This window comes from Solanum pennellii, chromosome 6, assembly GCF_001406875.1.
Source record: "Solanum pennellii chromosome 6, SPENNV200".
Taxonomy (NCBI): domain Eukaryota; kingdom Viridiplantae; phylum Streptophyta; class Magnoliopsida; order Solanales; family Solanaceae; genus Solanum; species Solanum pennellii.
In genome coordinates this window covers 45,640,654-45,664,930 of record NC_028642.1, presented here as the reverse complement: position 1 = coordinate 45,664,930, position 24,277 = coordinate 45,640,654, and the positions used below count along the sequence as shown (strand labels likewise).

The window sequence follows — 24,277 nt, the reverse complement described above, 5'->3', positions numbered from 1 at the left end:
TTGCTTATGTTTCTTATGTTTCGTTGATTGAAATTTTTGAAAAATATTTTCTCTACGAAAACAAGTTCAATAGAAGCAAATGAAACAAGTTCCACATTGACGGTGTCTTTCCACCTTCAAATATACATCATCCTCCATCCGCACAGGCCACAACCCTATCTCCTATCTCACCTTTCGATTATTTGTTGAGTTATTTCGTGTTTTTAAGATGATATCTTTTTGCTTACGTATCGAACATCAGAAATTTATAATTTGTTGAGTTATTTCGTGTTTTTAGGATGATATCTTTTTGCTTACGTATCAAACATCAGAAATTTATATGAAAATATTTTTGATGGAAAACATCCTCAAACCCTGCCTTTTTATCTTTAGTAATTTTGATGGAAAAAATTCAAATTTGATCATCCATTTGCTGATATTGGTTAGGTTTGTGCAAAAATATGCATAACTTCTCTTTGGCAAACCACAATACAATACCACTCAAACTGATATGGAACAACTGACAACAATACACCCAATAAATAGAGCCTGGAAAGGATAGTATACGCAAACCTTACTCCTATCTTGAAGGGAAAAAATTGTTTCTAATAGACTTTTGGCTCAAATCAATATTTAACATTTGAAGAAAAATCTAAAAATTAAGATGCAATAACTGCATAATCAAGATTTAAAGCATCTGCAACAAATATCCTACCTGCAATCTGTGTGACAAAACTGTGTAATCAATCAACACCCTTCAAATTAATAACCTATTATTACCAAGTAAATGATATAAATAAATAAAAATCAATATCAAGAATATAAATGAATGGGCAACTGGAGTGTTTTTTTTCTTTTTCAGAAAGCAATGAGAAGATGAGCAGAGGCTAATAGTGAAGAATGCTACTGGAGTTCCATGTCGCTAAATCGCCCCCCAGAAATGTATACATATTTTTGTAGTACGTAATTTCTACAGCTATAAATAGCGGTGAATGTAGCCATCACAACCAACAATATGAGACCGCAATAATAGAATTCTCCGAGCCTGGAGCCATTGAACGTTTCAGAAATGCATCATATTTACAGTGTGGAGATCTGCAAAGTTCAAATGATTAAGAGAAGTTCAGTTTACTACGAAAACTCAATTTCAGAATGCAGAGAGGAAGCGAAGATATAAAGATTCATTAAAGCTATTAGAAAATTAGAAAAAAATATCTCTAATGCATATAACATGAGTATAACAATTTCATCTGAAACGTCCAACGAAGAAAATAAAGAGGGAGAGCCATCTAATGAAGAATAAGGAGAGAGCAAGGGACATATTCCATGGATATTGACGATGTGTATACATTGGAAATTGAAAAACAAGAACAGCACACTAGCACCTACACACGACTTTCATGTTTTTGTTTAAGCAATGAGTAAATATAAATGTTTCTGAGAAAGATTTAGCAAATTATAACGTTTCCTGTGGATGTTATACTAGACTACTGGACGAGAGACTTGATACGTGAAGGATATCCAACACTGAAATAGGTAGAAATGCCAAGTAGATATACTTGGCTATTAAGCTCATTGTTTATATTCTTCGGATTTAGGAGTCATTTGCGAACATGAGATGAGACAGTTATTACAACCATTGGCACTATATATGAGGGAAGAATCTCAAATGATTTGATGCATTCTGTGGACCGGTAAAGTGGATATCATCTTCCCTCGTCAAAGAGTAATGAACATCAGAGCAGTTGAAAGAAAAATAAGAAGTAAAAAGGATATAGAAAATAATAGGGAGAATACACCATAACATTCTAAAGAGGAGCAATAACATTAACCAACTAATGTGATAACTGAAGCACAATAAATGATATGGAGTAACAAAAGTTGTAAGACATGCAACTACGAGAAAAGTGCTACTACTATAAATAGTGGAACAGGTCTAATGCACCAACCTACCACCAAGCCTGTCTACCAGCTAGGAAACGAGACAGCGCTCAACTACCTACCAACCTTCTACCCTAATCACAACCTCCATAACCTCCTATCTAAGGTCATGTCCTTGGAAAATTGCGTCCTGCTTCAGCTTCCCGAAGACATGACCTTAGATATGGAGGTTGCGCCTTTAGGGTATAAAGTCGAATAAAACATGAACTCAGAAGTTAAACCCTTTTTTTTTATGAAGAACTTAGAAGTCCAACCATGAAACGGGGTTTTGCAATTTTTGGATCAAATGAGGATGAGCCAAACTTTCGTAGTTGTCATGCTTAGCAATAGAAAAAATACTCATTTTACCATGGTAAGTGTTTATATAAAGTAAAAACTGCAGTCATACTTAAACAGGGAAAAAGTGAAACTAACAGAAGGAAAATTCAAGTTTCTTTCATCATGTCATGCATTTGATGATGTCCTCTTAAATTCTAAGATCACTTACCATTTTTTGGTACCTTCTTCAGAGAGACCATTATCAACAACCTCCTTTACAAGTGAGGGGCTGGAGCTGGAGCTACCATCTTGAGTATCTGCCTGAACAAGGTGGGAGAAACTGTTTCCAAATGACTTCCATAACCTTGAAGGGAAAGAAGGAAGGAACTCTCCCATGTTCCCATTGGATGGCATTTCAATTAGCGTTGCTGAACTGGTCTGCAGCTCCGAAAATCTTACCGCTCCTAAAATCCGTTCTGGAAGTTCTGATTGAGTTTGACTCTCGATAAGGAAAGCTAAATCAACAGTAAGAGTTGATATATAATTATATGCGAGATGAACAATCGCATTTGCTATCACCGAAGATCCTATATCAACATCTACCTCTATGAAATCGTCTGCTATACAGTACTTGCAAGTCAGCGCACGGCCAATTACGCATATAGCTTGCTCCCCAACTGCCTTTCTTACAATCCAAGGTCCTTTAACAATATTCGCAATCAATTTTAGCCTTTTAGTTCTAAATGCATCATCTCCTTTCAAGAACTGCTCCATCAAAGACCCTTCAGGGACGGGTTCGAGGCCCACAAAATATACAACAGCACTGAAATTTTCCTTACTAGGAACTTGCAAGTTGAAAGCCCAAATAAAGGGCTTGCAACCAGTTGGAGTTTCATCTTGAAGAGCCATCCTGATACGGTGTTTTGGATTATTTAGAATATCAGAAATCTTTTTAGGACCTTTTATCCAGTCAAAACCAAGAGGTTTCAGAAGAAATTCACCACCGGGAACTTTAACCTTTGTTGTAAAGTATTCTGGACCTCTTACCATGAAACTATTCCCTGGTGGAGAAGCCCAACCGTTTGAGCAATTATCTGGGTCCAGAAAGGGAATGGAACCTTCTGATTTCACCCTCTTTATCCATTCAGGTTCGTTATCTCCATCAAGATTGGCCATGTGCAATGAAAACAATCTGTAGGACACCAACTTAGATTAAAATCAAAGGATTTTATTACCAGATGTTGTTTCTGAAATAAATCAGAACGGATATACTAAAAGCATTACTTCAAATTTGCTAGAATGTAAAACTACTGCAGATCAGCTCCCCTCAACAACATACCCAGTGATATCCCACAAAGTGGGGCCTGGGGAGGGTAGAGTGTACGAGAGATTAGCTCCCCTCAAACTTACCAGTTCTCAATAATAAATCTAAAAAGCTTGAAAATATTAACAGATAAGTCCAACTATTAGGAACAAAAAATGAAAAAACAACGGGTATGTTGTCTAGCCATAAAGTCTCAACTTATGAGATATCCAGTGATTCTACGCTATTTTCCAACCATAATAGTATCTTTTTATAAGTTAATTAACAAATACAGTAACAAACCATAATAGTATCTACAGTCTCATTAATTCATAGGCTAACATCAATCTGATGAAATTACTCTTTCTTTCCGGAACCAAGTAGTGTCCTCCTTTAACTTCTTTACCATAATGGATACTAGATCTGAGTTAGCTCTATCTAGTTTTAACTACTATATTATTGCCAGTTCATTTCCATAACAGTCATGCTTTAAAATATGTTAAAATTTCTATAGATTAGTCTTTCATTAAGTCATCCGATCTTTATCCCTCTCATTCTTGATAGGAAAAGACGCTAGGAGGTTTCACTGTCAAACTGCATTCTCCATATTCTTTAACATACTTAAGCTGCACTGGGAATATTGAAGGCTGCCACCTGCCTTCAATATTTGTTACTATCTCAGTTCCATGCTATTTGCAGTCTAGGAGAATTGCAGTCTATTACAAGGTTTTTCTTTCCATTTAAAAATAGTTCAATACAAAAGGTTCTCTTCAAAGTTGCCCTGCTAAAATTTAATACTTGTATATACGCCCAATAAAGTAGACAGATTTGGACTCACTTATCTAGTTATCTTACTGCAGTTTCATTCCCTGAAGTGATTTTGTGATGGAAATTGATTCTCTTTACTAACGGAAACTATAGGACCAAGTTTTCCGTGATTGAAAAACATTCATGCGAATTTAAATAAAAATAAAGCAAAAAGGCAACCGGAACACAAGCCTAAACATTCCTAATACATCATTATCAAGTGCATAATCTTATCAGGAAAAAATGGAATAATGTGATCAAAACCTAAAACCGTAATACTGATAGTATCATCTTATCTGATCATAATCTATAAGCTACTACTATCTCAACTTAACTTGAAAAATCTAAGCCATTTAGGAAACATGTGAACCTGAGATGAATTCGTTTTTCTAGGATGGTCGACTTACTGGGAGTTCCTCACACCCTCTCCCTGATGTCGTCATTTTTTCTTGTTCATTACAAGAAAGACAGGACCTCATTTTGAAACTTCATCCAACAGGAATCAAATTTACATTTTCAGTAACATACTTCTCAGAATGGAACTAGTGAAAAGTCAACAAGCACCACAATTGAGAGAGCTTGCGGTTGGGGCAGAGATTTAAGGATATTACAGATACTTCCCCTTGAAAATATAAGTCTTACATTATTTAATGGTCATATTCTTTAAACATGTCTGTGTACAATATCAGTATCTACAGCCATTGTAAGATTAAGTTCGTTGGAATCTCAAAAATGCATATAGATTACATAGGTAAAGGAAATAAGATGGCTTGCATACTGTAGTTAAAGCTATAACATAAGGTGTATTCGGTACCGAGGGGCGAGGAGTCAAAACTGTTGGAAAACAAACAAATTCCACAAGTAGCATTACTACATTGATCGTGTCCTTCTTACCCTCCAACACACCTCATCTTCACATCACCCCCTAAGCTCCCATCTACATTACCCTCCCACCCCTACCTCCCATAGTATGGGTAGATTATATACAAATGCTTTTAGGATGATATTTTTTTTGCTTACGACCAAACACTCCCATAACTTTAAAGAATCCAAGTATCTCAACCTAATGACATGAATAAATAAGCTAATAGAATTATAACACGTGTACACACGAGATTTAATAAGTCAAAAAGTTCGTGATTGCACGTGAGCATCCTATAACTAATTCCCAGAAAGGGAAAGAACTGCATAAATCAATTGGACATTTTTCTCACCTTCCTCAGTTCTCACTCAGCTGTTCTAAGTTCAGTTATTTCCATTTCGTATCAGTAGTTTCTACTTCCTCATAAAGTTCAGTTTTTGCTTAATATAAACCTAAGAAAATTGCCCCAAAATTGTTGAGTTACAGTTGATTAGTTTTATTAGTTCGATCATAACACTTGATTTTCCAAGAAACCTAATAGTTTTTTTTCTTTGTCGAATTCTACCATTAAATTTTGTAAAAAAAAAATAAAATTGTAAAACCCCACTTCTCCCGTCATGTTTCAGAATTATATTAAAAAATATCCACAATCCAAGAAAGTAGAAACGATTTGTACAAATAATTCTACAACAAGTATGAACTGATGAAATTGAAGAAAAGAAAAAAAGAAAACATACCTCGAACACAGTTTGATCAGGTCTTGTTTCTGTTTTAAGAAAATAGAATTGTCAAAATCGAAGAGAAAAAAGAGCAAAATAAAGTTTTTTTTGGTTATTAGGAATTATAATTTTTTTTTAAAATCTTCAGAGAAATAAATTCAAGATTACTTCCCTTTTTCTTTTCTTTGATTGGTCATGAATCAAATAAGGTAGCAGACACGGCAGGCAAATGCACACTTCTCTTTTTTTCCTTTTTTAAGAATAGCTAAAAATACATAAAAGAATATTACTACAACTCTATTATTTATCGAAAAAATATTCAACATATGTTTATTTTATATGAAATTGAACGAAGACCTTTTTTTTAAAAAAAATAATACTTGATCTAAAAATGTCAATAAATGTCTTTATCATTACTTGATTCCGAAAAATATTCTATCATTACTTTTGATTATGTTGAATGATAATTCCCCCAGAAAAGGTTAAGAAGGTTACTAAACTACGTTAAATTCAACCAAAAAAAGTCTTCAATTAATAGTTTGATACAATAATATGATGCGATCTATTAACACTTAAATCTTTGGACCGTTCAAATATAAATTCTCGTTGTAGTTTAAAAAACTTTTTTGATGCCTTCTCATTGAAAAATTATAATTTTAGCACCTTTTTATTCAAAATATTAACACATTTTTTTATTTTGCCATTCACTTCCTCAGAACAGTTAGCCTAACAGTAGCCTTGATGACAAGAGGACATGGAGTGAAAATCACTTTTAACTTTTTTTCTGAAATGATATAACAGATTTAGAAGAGACAGTTATGAGATGGAACCAACCAGTATTATGTACAGAGATAGGGGTTTACAATATTTAACTAAGTTCACGATCAAATATTTAACGAATACATTTAAAGGCCTAGATAAAAGTTATGGAGTTCCTTGAACCCCATAGTTTAAGCTCTGGATCCGCCACTGGTAAGTCCTACCTATTGAGGAGCACCATGAGAATTTTACCCTCCACGATCGCGCAGAGTTGGAGACATTGCCACAAAACATTATTCGAAAAATGTGAACACTGAACAGTGTGAGAGAGATATAAGTGATTGATGTCCAAAAAAACTACCACCAACAATATTGGTAACATGAAGAAAATCATGTTGATAGTTGACAAAATGACATGCGTAGAATGGGATTTGAACAATTTCAACTAAAAGTCAAATGACCCTACAAAGTACTAAAATGCAGATGAAGGAGCTAACTGAAAGCAAGAACCTGAGCTAGATGTTGTTTTAACACGTGATGATTTTGAAACACAAAAATGAGCTGCTAGATGGGAAAACACATGATATTTTTTAAAACATACACCAACTCCTGTCTCTCTGGCCATCAGCTGTTCAATCCTTTGCTACAGAACTACCATCAGAAGCATTTTCATTTTGAGGAGATGACAGAGAACCTCTTGACATCACATCTCCGGCTTGTGAAAGTTGATCCTGCTGCTGCTGCTGCTGCATAAGAGGTTGCTGTTGCTGTTGTTGGTGCTGCAACTGTTGCTGCTGAAACTGGTGTAGCTGATGTTGCTGAAACTGGTGTTGTTGCTTATGAGAATGTAGCTGGAGCTGTTGAAGTTGTTGTGCAGCCAACAATGTATGCATTGCCTGGTTGTTAGAGTAGAACTGCTGATTGCCTCCAAAGGTTGCTGGGAAGTTCATCATAGGTCCACCATTTGCTATGCCTTGTCCAGTTAGCACTTTCAGATGCTGTATCTCCTCCTTTAAAGCATCATTCAACGCTACATAGGAAGAAGAAGAAGAAGAAGAAACAGATCAAAATATCTATTAGCAACTCTACACAAAAAAACTCCAACTAATTGGTAGAGATGAATTAGTTGTTCCCAAATTCCTATCCAAGGAAATTACATATGCAACTCTAGCAATCTCATGGAAGTGTTTTCCCTAGGCTTATGTTACTCAGTAGTCAGGTGCTAAATCCATTATCCACATAGAGTTGCAAGCGGAATTTGACTGATGAAGTTCTTATCTGCCTAATTGCATTGTTCACGGAGAGCAGAAAAACAAGGTTCTGGTTGAAATATGATCATTGAAAATTTCAAATGGTTTCAAGGGCCTACAAGGTGATTAGCAGCCTCTTGGTGTCTCCTAACCACCATTGATAACTTCCTCACATTTCTTAACACTGAGATACTTATCAAGATTTTTTACGGATTAAACAGAATATTACCTAATACATGGGCGCCAATCATGACACTAACAATATGAATTTCTCAGTGTTCACTTCTATAACCACAGGATAATGTTATGAGAAACAAAAGCTTTTGAAGTTCTAACATCTGAAATCTAACCTCCACTACAAACTATTAGAATTCAAAAAGGAAGTACCAACTTCAAAATTATTTGGACTATATATTATATTCCTATATCTACGTCAACCCGGTCCAAATTCAAACTATGTTTGAACTTGTAAGGTCAAACTGGAATTCATGTTATCTCGGTTTTTGTACAATAAGGTGAGAATATGGCAGAATTACTTTATTTTTAACCACAAAAAACGCAGATAACACACCCAATGTGAAAATGATGAAGTATATCAAAATTGATTTTACTTTCTTCTGAAATTGAGGAAATTCTTGAAACCAACGAAGCCTAAATACAGCCAGATATTAACTTGCGGTTGACAACTAATCCACTTTGAATCATCTTAAATGGTCGAACACTTGAACTACAGTCACTCAAGATGCCATTGAGAAACGGCAACCATTGTTCAGACAGATAAAAAGAGGAGGTGGGTTATGGGCAAAAAGTTTACTAAAAGAAGTCATGCTCAGATTCTTACCATCTTGCAAGTGAACCTGTTGTTCCATTGTTTGTAAACGCAGTTTAAGTTCACTGTTTTCAGCATTCAGGCCATTTGTATCTCTCTGTTTCATATGGAAAAAAAAAAGGCAAATCAAAACCAATAGTCTTATGTTATACATGAGAAAAAGGCTGAAGATACATATATCTGCACATTTTTCCATGTGCAAGCAGATGCTAGACCAAGCACTTATCTACTTCCATCACTTCAACCACACTAGACATGTTTCCAATAACAGAAAGCAACAGAAATAAAAAGAGGAAAGAACACAAAAAATAACTGAGTAATGAGAGAAACTGATATACACCTGCAATAGGGTCAACTGAGTAGATAAAGTAGTTGCTTCCGTTTGCAGAGTCTGAACTTTTCTCTCAAGCTCTGCTATATATCTCATTTTCCTTTCCTTTGATCTTGCAGCTGACTGCCTGTTGGCCCAAATCCTGTTGCACAGCATAAGCAAATACAGTGATGATTAACTAATTGGCTTAACTTTTAAACAACTACATCAGACAAATTTAAACAAATTCAAGGAACACAAAAGACCTCAAAACAGGCGGATCACCTACATCAATGCACTATGAATACTTTCAGAAAGCTGTGCAAAGACTTAGATAGCAACAAGAAACTTTTTTTGCTAGTAACAGTATTTAGCAAACTTAATGATTTGTCTGATCAAAAAGAAAGCAAAAGACAAGAAAAAAGAGGCCTCATGGATACATAGAGAAATGGTTTCAGACTGGAGACAGCAAACCTCAGCACTTGAAGTAATAGCATAGCCAAAAGGTAAAAGGACTCTGTTTACAAACCATCCATCTTTTTCTCTGATAGATTTAGCGAATGAACCACTAGCTTGGGAATATACATCCTTCATTATATAATCTTTTTATACTTCTCCATTCTCATAAGGTACTAGTTTCTAATTTCTATAATTTACTGTTTGAGCAGAAGAAATTAAAAGTATTTTCTTATAGATTGGTCTAGGATTTCAAAATAATTTTCTATTTGACATAGTGAATAGACATGTTCATTGTTCTTATACTTTGCCTTACCATTCATGGAGTTGGTAAATATTATTTTGGAGCTAATGTTAAGTTTTGATGATTTAACAAACTTATGGATCTAACAAGGGACCATATCCTTGTTATTGGGACTGATGACAGGGCAACTTAATGAATAAACTCAATGTGAGGAACATTTGTGTGTCATCATCAAAAGGGGGAAAATATTATATTCTAGATGTTTTGATGATCCTCACAAATGCAAGGACCGAGTCCCTGGCAGAATGTCTGAATTCATCCTGGGAACAGCTGAAAAGATGTCATGTCAGATGGTAGGTAAAAAGTGCAGCGTACTGCACCAATAATGGTGTACAATTGTAAGTTGTCCTGTCGGTGGTAGGTGAGGCGCTAGCGAACTGAACCAATCAGAATGGAAGAGGTTGTTTGTCCAGCGGTTAATAACTCTTTATGGTTGATACATTCAACATGACAAACAACATATCAAGTTCATTCATTCAAGAAGAGAAACAGTCAGCAAGTCTTTTGTCAAAGAACTCAAGCATTAAAGAACGCAGCAAGGGACTTGGTCCCGAAAAGTCTACGTACGAGAAAATGACGAAAAGACAACTATCAAAAAGTTGTCAACCCTGATGTGGTTGGTGCACAGCTTTTCATGACAGCGTACTCTCAGCCAATAGCTTTGTCCCAAGAGTTTGTGTTCATGGTGATACAGTCTCTTCTCCAAAACATAAACACAAGATTTTGGCAAACAAAAACTCACAGAGTTAAAAGGAAAAAGCCATCTTCAAGAAAGAACAATACTCATACTCAACAAAAAGATCTATAAAGTGCTGATAAAGTGTTGAAGCATCTTTGTTGAGTTTGAGTTTTGTGTCTTTCATTTATAGGTTTTTTGCATCTTGAAACTTCTGAAGTATACAAGCCAAGACCATTTTGGTGAAGTATTCTCCGGCAAACACAACAAGGACCTGATCAAGTTGCAAGCATCCGAGTGTGTCTTAGGAGTTATACTTTCGTCCATATATTGTAAATTTGTTCCTAGTCTATAAAGGATTCAGATAGTTTGGTTTGTGAAAATGTCTAAATTAGTTGAGTCTAACTGATTTAGAGGGCAACATTATTGTTGCTTAGTCAAATTTTAAGTCATCTAGTGGTAGGTGATTTAGTGGGCGGTGTGACATTCGCTTGGCTGAAATCGTAAGTTGTCTAGCGGTGATAGCTTAGTAGGCAGCCGTGTTTGCTGCTTAGTTAAAGTCTAAATCATCCGGAGCGTGGTGGTTTAGTGGGCAACCTGCGTGTTGCTTAGTCAAATCCTAATTTGTCTAGTGGTGATAGCTTAGTGGGCAGAGTAACAACTACTTAGACTCTTCAAGTAATAGGGTATTACTTGGTCGTGAGATTAATAACTTTTTCTCACATTGGTTGTAACTGCGGCTCACTTTTGCTTAAAGAAGATTAGTGAAACAGTTGAAAATCATGTATGATATGTCGTGGTTTTACTCCCTTGAGCAAGGAGGTTTCCACGTAAAATGCTTGTGCAGATTTTACCTTCAGCTATTTACTTCTTGCACTTATTTCAGCTATTGTTCTTGCTGAGTTACAGGACCTGGTCCGTTGACTATAGTGGATGCTAACTACTGTTTGTGCTTACATTCTGTTCTTACTGAGTCGATACCTGGTCCATTGACTGATAGTGGACGCCTATAAAGTCTTTATTTTAATTATCTTGACTAAACTCTATAAAACCGTGTTTAGTTAACATGCATATTAGCATTCTAAAGTCTTTATTTTACTCTTGATAATACTCTATAAAACCGTTTTTAATTTACAAGTATAATCACTAAACTTAGATGTCCAAAACAAACAACATTATTGCTATTCAGCTCCTATTAATCAATTTTCTCACTTTACATTGTAATATAGTTCCCTTAAGTCTATTTAATATTTTTGCTAAGTAAAAGGACACGAGAAAGCAAAAGATAAAAGAGCCTTAATTTAATATCAGGAGAAAGACCAAGACTAAAGTACTACTATAGTTTCATCTGCAATGAACCAACATTTAAGCTTTCCCACAAAACAAAACATAATGAAGCTACTAGCCTACTGCTAAGTCACTGAGCAAAAAAAGCATGGGACCCGGAAAAGAACAGTTTGACTAGGACAAAAAATCAGCTTAAGACACTGAGCCATCCCATAACTTTTCTCTAATTTGTGCAAGCCAGTAACCTTATAAAGAAAAATTTCTACTGCCATTTGAATTGTATTAGGCTCTAATCCTGTAAGGACAATCACAGTCTCTCTGTATGTGCCACCATTGATTTACCTTTCTTCATTAGCTACAATTGTCTGCTTCACACTCCTTGGAGAGGCCACAGTTTTGATCTCATATTTTTTTTCCATTAAGGTGGAGCACAGACAAGCATGGTGGGACCTCGACTATTTCACCGGCTACTTGCTACCTTCCACCGTACTGGGTACTCAGCCAGCAAGGCTTAAGCAAATGCCCAGAAATTACCTAGCGTCTTTTTGTCTCTGTTAGGACGGGTCTCCAGAGTTTGCACCCACATCATTGGCCACTAGGTCTTATCCTTGGGTGTTCAATCTCATATGTTCCCTGACCCTTCCCCTCCCTCTTGAAGATAAATTTAAATTGTCTATAAAGTAAGGGAAGGGCAGTGGGCCCCTATCGCCAACAACAAAGGTTTAACTTTAACTAATTTAGAGGAGCCAAGAAAGCAGGAATTTGTTATTGAAAGGTGGATTTGAACACACCAACTTTTGGGGAGCTGAGCTTGTTCAGATGTAGGCTCAAGGAAGAGCTGGAGAGGACAAGAAATAGAAATGAAATGCTCAGGAAGCAGGAACAACTTGCTGGACAGATAGAGTAGAGGGACAGAAGGGCCCTGGACAGTCTATTCTTTTTAATTTTTCCTTCCTGTAACTCTCATAATTTCAGTCTTTTCAGCCTTTGAACAGGAAAAGATGACAGAAGAAGCCAGAGGCAGCCTTAGAACAGGAAAAGGGGGCAGAAGAAGCCGCAGGCAGACCTTTAGAAGTTCCATCAAGAACTGCTTCATTAAACAAAATTTAAAAGTTCAAGGAGCTAGGAGCTAGGAAAAATACAGATAAAATGCCTAACCACCAGCAGAATGAATGATTATCATCAAACAGAGCAGGCTTTCATAAAAAAACAATGTAGCATAATATCTAAGCCCGCTTTAAACATCCAGAACACATTTAGGGGGCTCATAGTTTAGGACACTCTAGTCTGCCACCAGACCTCCACATAACGGTATCATCCTAAGCAGTGCCAGTTTAGCAAAATATAATGGCAAGGCCAAGCTAAAATAATGTTAAAAGAGACTGCTATAGTAAATGAGCAACAACATTTCCATAGAAAGCCTTACCGCTTGGCACGTTTAGGATCAATAAGAGCAAGTTCAGCAAGCTTTGCAGCTGACGTGGCTTTCTTAGTTTCAGCTGAAGAAGGCTCTTCCACTCCTGACATGAGCATCTCTGGCTTGATTGTAGTTGAACCATCCATGGACTGGCTATGCTGATGTCTAACTCTTGGCTTCTCACTAACAGTAGGAGCAAATTTATTTGTTCCTGAAGCCATTGCTGGTGTTTGTGATGAACCTGGGGCAGCTGAAGAAGACTCACCCACTTGGAATTCAGAAGACAGAGTTGAAGAATTGAACTTATCCATGTCAAGGTACATTGATAAGATGTCCTCCTCAGTCTCATCTGACAGAGACGGTCCATCTAGTCCAACAACACCAAGATCACTATCAAAGCTAATATCATCAGGAAGAGTAAGAATTTCTGAGTGGGCACGTCGATGGCCAAATTTTCTCGGTGGGTTATCAGACATTCGGCTTATATCAAGACTAAACAGGCTTGAATCTGCCGACAAACCATGACCAAAATGACCTGATTCTGAAGCATTTCCAGGTCCTAAGGGAGGTAAATTTGCTAATCCAGGTTGTTCTGACTTTACATTGGAACTACTACCGGGAGGTGAAAATAATGAGTATCTCCCTGATGGAGGCAACGAACCTCCTACATGGCTTGAAGAAGACTTATCCTTATCCATACAAACCCTCCAAATCCAAACAGAAAAAACCCCAACCCTTCAAATTAATGATTTCCAAATGTTAACAGCACAGGAACAAACCCAACATCCCACACACATATATACTCCAACAAGAACCGTACCAACAGAAAACCAAAAATCAACAAGTAATGATACTTTTCCCCGGTCAAAGCAAGAACTTTATAGCAGGAAAACCATAAAATCACAATCCAAGTTGCTTTTCCTCTGCATTTAAAATCATGGGGTATTCAAATTCCACCGAAACCGAATTACTTTAACAAAACTTAGCTATAACAGAACATGAAACCCCTTGCTGAGACCCTGTAGATTCCGCAAACACCAACCAAGCTTATCCCAGATCAATTCCCTCTGAAAATAAAAAAACAAAAAAATGAACAAAACCCACAAAACTTAATGATACAAAGATGGAATTCTGATAACCAGAAACTCTATACAACAAAGATTCAAGAAAAAAATACAAACCCAGAATTCAAAAATCAAAGAAATTCAAAACCCATTTCTCAATTTAATGCACACAGACAAAAACAGAAGTACAGGGCAACAAATCAAGGAGATGGGTGATAAACAAAATGAAAAACAATGCATTAAAATAATGGAAGAGAAAAGGGGCAAATTCTTACACGGTTTCGGTTTCGATTAGCTTTGAAATTAGATCTGCAGAGAAGGGAAAATGTGAAAAGGGAAGCAGAAGCAGAAGGAAGCAGCTTTATCACATGCGAGAGAGAAAAGGGAAAAGCTTGTGGAGAAGAGAGACGATAAACAAAGAGGCAAATCTGTGTGAGAATGGAAACACTATAAATTCGGACAGGGAGGACATGTTCGGACACTTATATTCTCACCTATTTATTTATTTTATCATATGGTCTCTCCCAAAAAAAAAAAAATTGTTACTCTCTCCGTTCTATATTAATTGTCACAACTCCCTTTACAACCTTCGTAAATAAAAAATATATATTACATTCACGTTATATATTCATTGTCATAATTTCTTTCGCAAATTACAAAAATGTTACGCTCTTTGTCATATATTAATTTTCATAATTTCTTTTATTCCTTCGTAAATTAAACATATTATTTTTTCCGTTATTGTTTTTTATTTATAGAATATTGACTTCTTAAATAGCAATAAATAGAATAGTAATTTGCACGATCACCCTTTAAATATAATAAATTCAATATTATAGAAGATATACATAATAGATATGGTTAAATAAATTTAAGAATTAATTGATAAATCATCTCTTGATTCATTAAATTGGATAAGTAATAATGAATATTTATTTTTAATATAATGAACATGTTAAAATAAAAAAAAAATCTTAAACTAATATGAAAAGAAGGAAATAATATAAGTTTGGTACAATAATGTGAAGCTATTGTAATTTCAATTGATCATATGCTGATTTCTTTTCTAAGATTAACACGGATTTGAAATTTACTTATTCAATTAATTAAAATTTATAACATATAAAACTACTAAAAAAGGTAAAGTGTTTTCTACAAAAACAATTATACTATTTATTTTCTTTAAACTCAAAATCTTTACACTAAACAATATTTGAATGAAATACCATACTAAAGAAAAAGGAGTGGCGGGAAATTAACATTCAAACGCTATTAGGTGTTAAAATATTGAACTTGTTTAGTGTTAATTGCTGAATTTTTTTAGCCAAAATTGTCCTTTTATCTATACAAGTAGGTCTATTTTGGTCTTGTAAAATGACTAGAGCATTTTTAGTCCCTTAAGTTTACTAAAAGAAAGCACATTTGATCCAACTAACAGATGAACTTAAAAACTAACGGTGACTATCAAAAACATTATAAAACATAACAAAATGATCGACTTTTCAGCCGATAAAAAAATTGAATATTGTTTTGATTGAATTTCAGAGTTCTCGCTCACTGTTAAAGTGCATTTTGCAAAGTCAATTGGAAACCAAGAGTCTAAAATTCCATTTGGTCAGGCTTTCAACTCCATTTGTTTGCCTTCAACAGAAATATTGACATGTCTGTTAACCATGTATTGTAGCTGCAAATCTGATTAGGCCATAACCCTGCGGCTTTGGCATTAACACTATATATACAGCATTCCTTGTTCACAACATTTCTAGGGGTTTTAACAGTTTCGACACAATGAAATGAATAGTCAGGGCAGGAGGGAGAGCAAGGGTAGCACAACGCGAAGTTTGGCATTACATGTTGTATATCCTTTTCTACAAGACAGTACTACGTTGGCCGGAGTCCAAAGAACTTTCTTCTCAAAGGAAAAGAACATAATAGTAAACCAAAGAAGCACAACAGGAAGGGAGAATGGATGAAATCACACATAGACTAACAGGAGTAAAGATAGCGCTTGTTCACTACAAAAACAACCGGATAACACAGAAGAGTGGACTTCGATCAGAAAATATAGTCCGGCATCACAAGGGGAAATCTTGACACCACAGCTTCGAACGGACTTCCTTTTGGATCTGCTAATCTGAGGAAAAAGGGAACATACAGTAAGGTTCCAAGTATCCAGCCAAGAAAAAAGTAACCCCAACTCTTTCAAATATGTAAACTGCTCTATATACAAAAAGGAAAAAAGCCATCACAAAGTAACAACCAATTAAGTTTTGTAAAGAGAACCATAAAGTGATAACAAACACAAATTTCACTACAAAAGGATAAAAATGAAAAGGCAAAAGTAGAATCCTCTGGACCAAGGATACAGCATTGGAGGTTTCAGTCTTTCAGATTCTCACTGCAGAAAGGATTTCGTACAATTTGAAGGTTACTATGGTCCAGCTTCAATAAAGTGCACTACTATCACATTGCGAAAGCTTTTGTAAAACATGTTAGGCTCTGAAATATCAAATCAACAGAGATATGAACCAGATCTCAATTTGTGCATGTCATCCTTGATAAGGGACCATGCTAATCATTTATCGAAGAGGAAAATCTTATTATAAAACAACCATTCTTAAAATATATTAGAGGCAGAAACAGAAGTATGCAGCAGGCAGACCACGGCGGATGAGGCTTAACACCAACCAGCCCAATACAAGAATTCTGCAAGAAGCATTAGAATGAAAAGCAGATCCTAATTCCTAATTTCCTAGTTCAAATCTGAGTATTGCCTTCAATCAAATGAAAAAACACATGGCCAAATTTACTTATTTTCTTCTGTTATAAAATATAACAATTGGATGACTGAATCTATATGGTCTGTTCTGCTCGAACACACCAACCGACTTCGCCCTACAACTTAATAGGCTAGAAAATGCTCACCTGATTATTCAGGTAAAATCATGTCACTCCAACGACAAATACTTGAAGTTGCTATTCGACTAGATCACTGATGCCTTCTTTTGAGAAGGTGGGTGGTGGGGATTCAAGAAATGTCTTCTATGAAGCTAAAAGTCCTAGTAAGAGTGCATAACCATTGTATCATTTCAGGATCAAAATAAGAATCTGTCGGATTAGGATCTACAGGTTGGCCAGGTAAAAAGGGTATATACATGAAAGTGCAATTACCATCCATACTAGGGTGCATGTGAAGGAGTAAAGACTCATTAACAAGGGAACAACCAATAGAATGTCATTTTGATGGTGTACCAATTGCAGTGATGTGACATACCTTCCAGGTACAAAAGTAAAAGATCCTTCAATCGAGCCTGGTGAATCTTGTTGAGATGAGCAACTCTGATAGACAAATTCTTCCTCCCCGGGTCGTAGCAGTGGAAACTGCAAGTATCATCAAAAGCGCAAAAAATTAGATAATCTCCAGTACAAACAGCGCCTATTTGTACAATAATGCACATTATAACAGAAAATTAAGGCACCAGCTCCCATAGTTAAACTATCTCTGGGAAAAAAGAAGTAGCTCATCAAGCTTTGGATATTGGTCAAAGAGGTCATTAGTGCAGCTAAAGAAGAAGTAACACAATAATGAGTGCGGTAAATGAGCACAAGGGAATCTACTTGTTCTTTCATTTCTTTGACAATAAACAAAATGTGTTTCCTTGACATCTACTCTTTCTTTCTTTCTTTCTTTCTTTCTTTCTTTCTTTCCTCTTCTTTTGTGAAATCAAGTATCATTTTATTCTTTGATGAAGGAAATCAAATGGCAGAATAGTCTGGTGGACCCTCGTACTTGTATCGAATTGTATTATGGACTCTTCTACTTAGCTTTTTGTCATCTGGACTCCTGAACTTAACCAAAATGAGATTTTTAAATCCCTCTGACCATGTGTGTATCTCACTCTCCCTTACATAGATGACATGTTATATCCATGTCATATTCATGTCATATATATTAATGCCAAGTCATAATTTTCTTCATAATAATTTTTTAATTATTAGTAAAAATATTAAATAAAAGACATTTAAAAAAATCTATTTTATCAAATAAAATAAAATTATTATTTTTGTACACCTTTCCTCCACCTTCCCTAACCCACCATCACTGTCAAAACTCCACCATCTCCATATCCCCATTTTTTTCTTCTTCGATTTTTTCACAATCCAGCAATCTGATAAAGTCATGAAACTACTTCACTCCCCGCTAGTGCCATTTTAATTTATTATTGACATTTCTAATCCTCCCTATTTTCACTATTTCACCACCAAGCCGGCGTCGTAAAACCCATTAGAATCCAATTGTAAAACCCAATATAGCATTTCCGATTTTCCGACATGGATAACAATACAAACTGGTCGAAACAAGGTAGAGGATCTCGTCGATGCCGGAGAAATGATGGAGCCATTGCGTCGTCTCCATTTTTGACGGCGGCGTCGCCATTTTTACCGGCGAGATCAAAGTAACAACAACCTAAGTCATCTAACAACCACAATAACTAAAGAAAAATGAAGATAAATAACAATAGGGTGTGGATAAGAAAGAAAAATAGGTTGGGGTTGGTATGGCTGGAAAAAAGGTAGTGTGGGGAAGAAGATGGAGGTAGTGTGGGGAAGACGGTGGAGTTTTTTTCCTTTTTAAATTTATTTTTTTAAAAAAATAATTTTAATAACTTAAAAGTAAAAGTTGAAATTTCAAATATCATGTTCACTTGCCTTTGCAGGCGTGTGACTACACTCTCTTGCCAACTCATCTATATTAATGCCACATAAGGATGATCAATGGTCAGGGGTTTAATATATTGTTTTATGGTGAGTATAAGGGTCCAGATGACAAAAAACTAAGTAGAAGAGTCCATAATACAGTCCGATACAAGTACGAGGGTCCACCAGACTATTCTGCCGAAATCAAATAGTCATTTCATTAACATTGTGCTCTTTTTTTCATTAATATGGGGTCAAAAACTATCTACAACAGAAGAGGTTTCCACCACCATTTTCTATCAACACTTCCACCCTCAACATTGTGCTCTTTTTTTCTATTGTGTCCTGATTTCATCTCAATTCTCAAAATACTACACTAATAAAGCGTGGAAATTATTCAGGTCAACAGAATACAGAGAAGAATTACATAATCGTCATAGAAAAAGAAAAAACAATAACCCTTCAATCATCCCCCGCCATTTTCTACCCCTGGCCACTGGGGAAGGAAAAGAGCCTGGAGCTGTTCATCAAGGGAGGAGTTCATTGATATTAAAGTTGAGTTAATTTATTCTGCAGAAGTTGGACAGAGAGCTTTGGGGAAATTGACACGCTGTCAAGAAAGAGATCCACCAGAACTTCAGATTTTGTGCCATAAAAGTAAATATTTGACAACTAGCTTAAAAGGTGTTTCCCTCTCTCTCTCTCTCTCTCTCTCTCTCTCTCTGAATAAAGAAATATCTAGTTTCCATATTTATTTAACACAACTGAACTGATTTATTAGATCAATGTAAAGATACTTCCCAACTGACTTGAGCACATCCATTTCGTCATGAATTTTAGACCACATAAATTTCAGCCTCAACTAGAGAAGTATCATTTGCTATGACGTTCCAGGCTTTAAAAAAATACATTTTTTCCTTGTAACTTCCTTTCTTATCTAGAAGAAAACCAAAGAAACTTATCGAACAAATAAAACCTATTTATCAGTCTTATCATAACTGTATTATCTGTATTTCCATAAACGCCGGTTATGAAAGCCTGAACTCCTACACTTCATGAGAGTTGGTATGTCTCTTTTAGGGATGTCTTCTTTTTTTTTTTTTTTGATGAAGATGTCTATTTTAGGGCTGTCTTTCCATCATTTCTACAGCTTCTGTAGTTTGATAGCAGAAGAGCAAAGAGGCTGATTCATAACCTTATGCATAATCATCCTTCCCCAAAATCAAGATAGCTATATAACTAGGTTATTACAGAATATATTATTTGAATGAGTCCTTTATGTGATCTGATCAACAAGAATATCATCTCGTCTATTATTTCTTTCCAGCAAGTTTTGTTTTCCATTTCAGAAAAAAAGCAAATCATTATTATTTATATAGCTTGAGAGAAAAACAAAATAGAAGATCCCCAAGTGGCAGTAGATTCTTTGTTGTCTTTGGAAAAGAAAAAAAATATACTGGCATTTCACATGAGAAAGGTGCCCACTAAGAACTTGCTAACAAGCTTTCTTTGAAACTGTTTAACGAAGAACTTGCTAACAAGCTAACAGTTGAAAGAAACATGATCCACAGCAGAAGCTCAACGTTTTAATTAATAAGGGTGGTCTCCTCATAAAAAAACTTAACAAAAATGATACCTTTCCTATCACCGCTTCTCCATTTACATCAGCTACAACATTATCATTGCAGCGGATGATCCAATGTCTACAATATAGTTGGCAGGAATTGAAGGTCATCCCATTCATTATGCATCCTTCAGGTGAAAGAGACATGCGGATAGAATAAGCAAAAAAACTCTTCTCATATTCATCTTGAATGGTACTGAACTCTGGGACGAACACAGAAGAAGCACGGACCTGACATGATTTAACTATCAGTCTAGTCTATAGAATGGAATTAAAACCAGAAACAACTGACAAGAGCAACGTTCATTTTATTTGCTGCATGGTATCAGAACAATTACCTTTACACCATTTGTAACAGCAAGAGAACAAAGTGGAGGTACTTCTGGAAAAAGACTGATACTTCTCACTTTTCCTTCTTTACGGACACTGATCACTCCATGTTGCAAGCGACGGACATGTTCCTCTAGCCACAATAGCATGGCATCTTGGGGTTGAGTTCCTTCTACATTATGCACTGAACTTATCAAGGCACTCGGTACACAAGGAATCATTTCTCCTTCAGTTGTGAGATTCCTTGTACCAACATTAAGTTGACCAGTGGAACAGTTCAGAAAGAAAACCTTTTCATTGTAACCACAAGAGGCCGCTACAACAACATACTTAGATCGATTGCCGAGTCCGATATGTCTGATAGTTTCTTTCGTTTCTATTATCATTTGATGTAAAGGCAACAAAGATACATTCACCAGATGGTCATAAAAGGAGTAACCTCCCATGAGACCTAATAAACTCCCAGGCGCGCTCCCACTGGACTCCTCACTTGATAGTTCTTGACCATCATAAAACCGGTAGAGAACCCTAGTAGGTAGAGGCAGTTTTACTTTCAAACTCTTCTCCAACTCCAGTATTTCTTCCTCAGATGCACCTTTACGCAATGTAGACAAACCTTCAGGGAAATTTATGGCTAGCCACTCTTTTAGCCTGTCCCAACATCTTTTAACGCGAGTAACCAAGGGCCATGGGTATTGATTGAAATCCTCCCGCCATGTTTGATAAGATGCCTAAGCAAACAACATAAACATGCCAAGATGTCAGAAAGTGTTTCAGTAATGCACACTAATGGTGCACATTCACATGATCATTGCATATACAATGACTTACTTTTCTTATTTGTTTCTTCTTTCTTATTTTGGGTTTGTTTGTTAATAAAAGCTACTCTAGTACAAGCATATTATTAGCTCAAGAATGCTACAATCACTTGCAATATACAACCCTATCACCATCTGATGAGTCAAACAGAATATAAATTATCACATTTTCACAAATTTCCTTCATATTTCTAGTTCCAAAAAGAATCCAAGGGTTAAGCGTCATGAGGTCTTAGATCAAATCCTAACACAGACAAAACACTAGGTGATTTCTTCTATCTCTTCTAGCCTTGGTGAAGAGAGTTAGCTGGTACTACCTGTTGGTAGTGGGAGGTATCCTCTGTAGGCAAGCAAGATGGCCCGAACCAGGGGGCAGAGCCAGCCTAGGCCCTAGGGTCAGGGGTTCACCCGAACTCCCTTTGGCGGAAAATCATATTATTTATAACTAATTTTTTTATTTTTCTTCTGTATATATATAGCAGATGGCTAAGCTTCTTTGGCTAGTTCCTATACTTACTTCTTCAGATTTTGCTCTGACACAGGCAGAACACCCAGTTAAAAAAAAATCCTAATTTCAAATTCAAAGAAATAAATTTAAGAAATGTCTACATTCCCATACCAAAATATCACATTTTTCAACCCTCGTTAATTTTAGGACGAAAAAAGAGTACTTTCGACTAAAACCTCAGTGAAATGCATAAATTGAGTAGCTATCTATACCTTGAAAGACGGCATAGGATTTCCAAGTGGGTCAATTGGAGAAGATAAATCAAGATCATCAGCACAGAATTTGGACCATAGCAAATCATCGGAGCTCCAATTCCTAAACCTTTTGCTAACACAAGCCACCGATGCAGCATCTTGAGGCGTCAATTTTGATAAGATGATATGCATCGACAGCCCACCTAACCTTTCTACATCCATCTTTTCTCTTCCTCCGCCGTCTACCGCCGGCCGCCGGAGATTACAGAAACGCCAAAGTGAGTTAAGATGAAAGAGAAGAGAGAAGCTGGTTTATTTACGTAGAGTTTTCTGTTTTTTTTTTTTTTGTCATATTCTATATGTTATATATATTTGTTAGCTTACAAAATGAAATGTGACAATAATTATTTTCTTTTCCAAAAAAGGATAAAAACAAAAAGTATTTAAGAAAATAAATTTTGAAAATTTTTATAAAATCAAAAATAGAACAAAAAAAGTGAATTCAAACGTAACTTAAATTTCTATCGATTAAATCAAATTTGTCTTTATTGCTATTACGTAAATATGTATTATTCAAACTAATTACTTTATAACAAAATTAATACTGACGTTGTCCGAATTAATCATATATAGAATAAACAAATTCCATCTTGAACTCTATGATTATGAATTTTTAAATTATTAAGTAAAAAATAAAAACTTTTACGAATATAAAACAAACAAAAAAATATGAAGGAGTGAATGGGGAAAAAATAATATTTCATTGGAATTCTTTATTTACATAGTATATATTACTCCTTTCGTTTTAAAAAGGATAACATTATTTAATTTGAAACGAAGTTTAAGAAACGAAATAAGATTTTTTAATCTTATGGTTCTAAATAGGATTGTTCAAAACCGAACCGAAATCGATAAGCCGAACCGATAAAAAAGTCATTGGTTTATAGTATTGGGTTATTGGTTTAGTGGTTTTGATAACGGTTTTGATTTTTTTTGTTATCGGGTTATCGGTTCTTAACGGTTTGAAGCTTTTTCTTAACGAGTTAACCGATAACCCGAGTACTAAATTAAATAATTATATTTATACTATTTTATATAGAAAGTCCTCGACTTAGAGTTTGATTTCCTACTTTTATTTTTGGTTGTCTCAAGCACTTGGTTATTCAACAATGTAAAAGTGTTTATTTTTTACCAATATGTAACATGTGAACTCAAGTGCATGGTTTATTTGGTTTGTCACCTTGTTTCTAAGTGATTTTCAATGTTTTTTCTTTTGTGTCAAATCTTAACGGTTAAACTGATAACAATGAAAAACCGATAAACCAATAATCGATAAGTCAATATCTTAATGGTTCTATAACGGTATAGCATCTCTACAAACCGATAACCAATAAGACAACCCGATAAACTTCAAAACTGAACCGAACCGACCGATACGCAGCCCTAGTTCTAAATTAAAGTTATGTCAAATGTACCAAAATATCCTTTAATCTTGTAATTTAAACATGTCAGGTGAAAAGTTAAAATTAAAGTGTTGCCAAAAAAAGAAAAGAGACATTCTTTTTTTAAATAAACTAAAAAAAAATAATGTCATTCTTTTTTAAACGAAGGGAGTTCAATTTTTTACATGCGGACCTTATTTAATTTAAAGTAAATAAGCATGCCAACTTGGTAGTTATCAACCGCTTGTCAATTTTTCAATTTTTTTTCAACGCCCCCTATTCTGCCACGTGTTCAAAGTGCAAACATACAACTCATCCATCAAATAATTTATTTTTTAATTTTTTGCGTTAATATTATAATTTTTTCATATTTTTTATTAATCAATTACTCATTTTTGAAATTTATTGAAAAAATAATTTTTTTTTAAAAAGTGTTTAAATT

At 35.3% G+C, this 24,277-nt stretch overlaps 3 protein-coding genes across 3 annotated transcripts; all 3 read right to left on the bottom strand.

Annotated features, from left to right (window-relative positions):
- Nucleotides 1–706: 706 nt before the first annotated feature.
- On the bottom strand, nucleotides 707–6,143 carry LOC107021586 (protein ENHANCED DISEASE RESISTANCE 2-like). The gene is made up of 3 exons (XM_015222277.2): nucleotides 5,888–6,143; nucleotides 2,408–3,370; nucleotides 707–1,074 (listed from the first exon to the last, which is right to left on the bottom strand). Coding segments are annotated over exons 2-3 (948 nt in total). The 5' UTR covers nucleotides 3,355–3,370; nucleotides 5,888–6,143; the 3' UTR covers nucleotides 707–1,073.
- An 806-nt stretch (nucleotides 6,144–6,949) lies between these two features.
- LOC107023697 (probable transcription factor PosF21) lies at nucleotides 6,950–14,701 on the bottom strand. The gene is made up of 5 exons (XM_015224472.2): nucleotides 14,499–14,701; nucleotides 13,167–14,224; nucleotides 9,048–9,180; nucleotides 8,720–8,804; nucleotides 6,950–7,658 (listed from the first exon to the last, which is right to left on the bottom strand). Exons 2-5 carry the CDS (start codon nucleotides 13,853–13,855, stop codon nucleotides 7,261–7,263), a joined length of 1,305 nt encoding a protein of 434 aa, XP_015079958.1. The 5' UTR covers nucleotides 13,856–14,224; nucleotides 14,499–14,701; the 3' UTR covers nucleotides 6,950–7,260.
- A 1,198-nt stretch (nucleotides 14,702–15,899) lies between these two features.
- LOC107021227 (F-box protein SKIP16) lies at nucleotides 15,900–22,736 on the bottom strand. The gene is made up of 5 exons (XM_015221842.2): nucleotides 22,412–22,736; nucleotides 20,882–21,604; nucleotides 20,556–20,774; nucleotides 17,496–17,602; nucleotides 15,900–16,355 (listed from the first exon to the last, which is right to left on the bottom strand). The coding sequence occupies exons 1-5, from the start codon at nucleotides 22,613–22,615 to the stop codon at nucleotides 16,277–16,279; spliced, it is 1,332 nt and encodes a 443-aa protein (XP_015077328.1). The 5' UTR covers nucleotides 22,616–22,736; the 3' UTR covers nucleotides 15,900–16,276.
- Nucleotides 22,737–24,277: the final 1,541 nt, after the last annotated feature.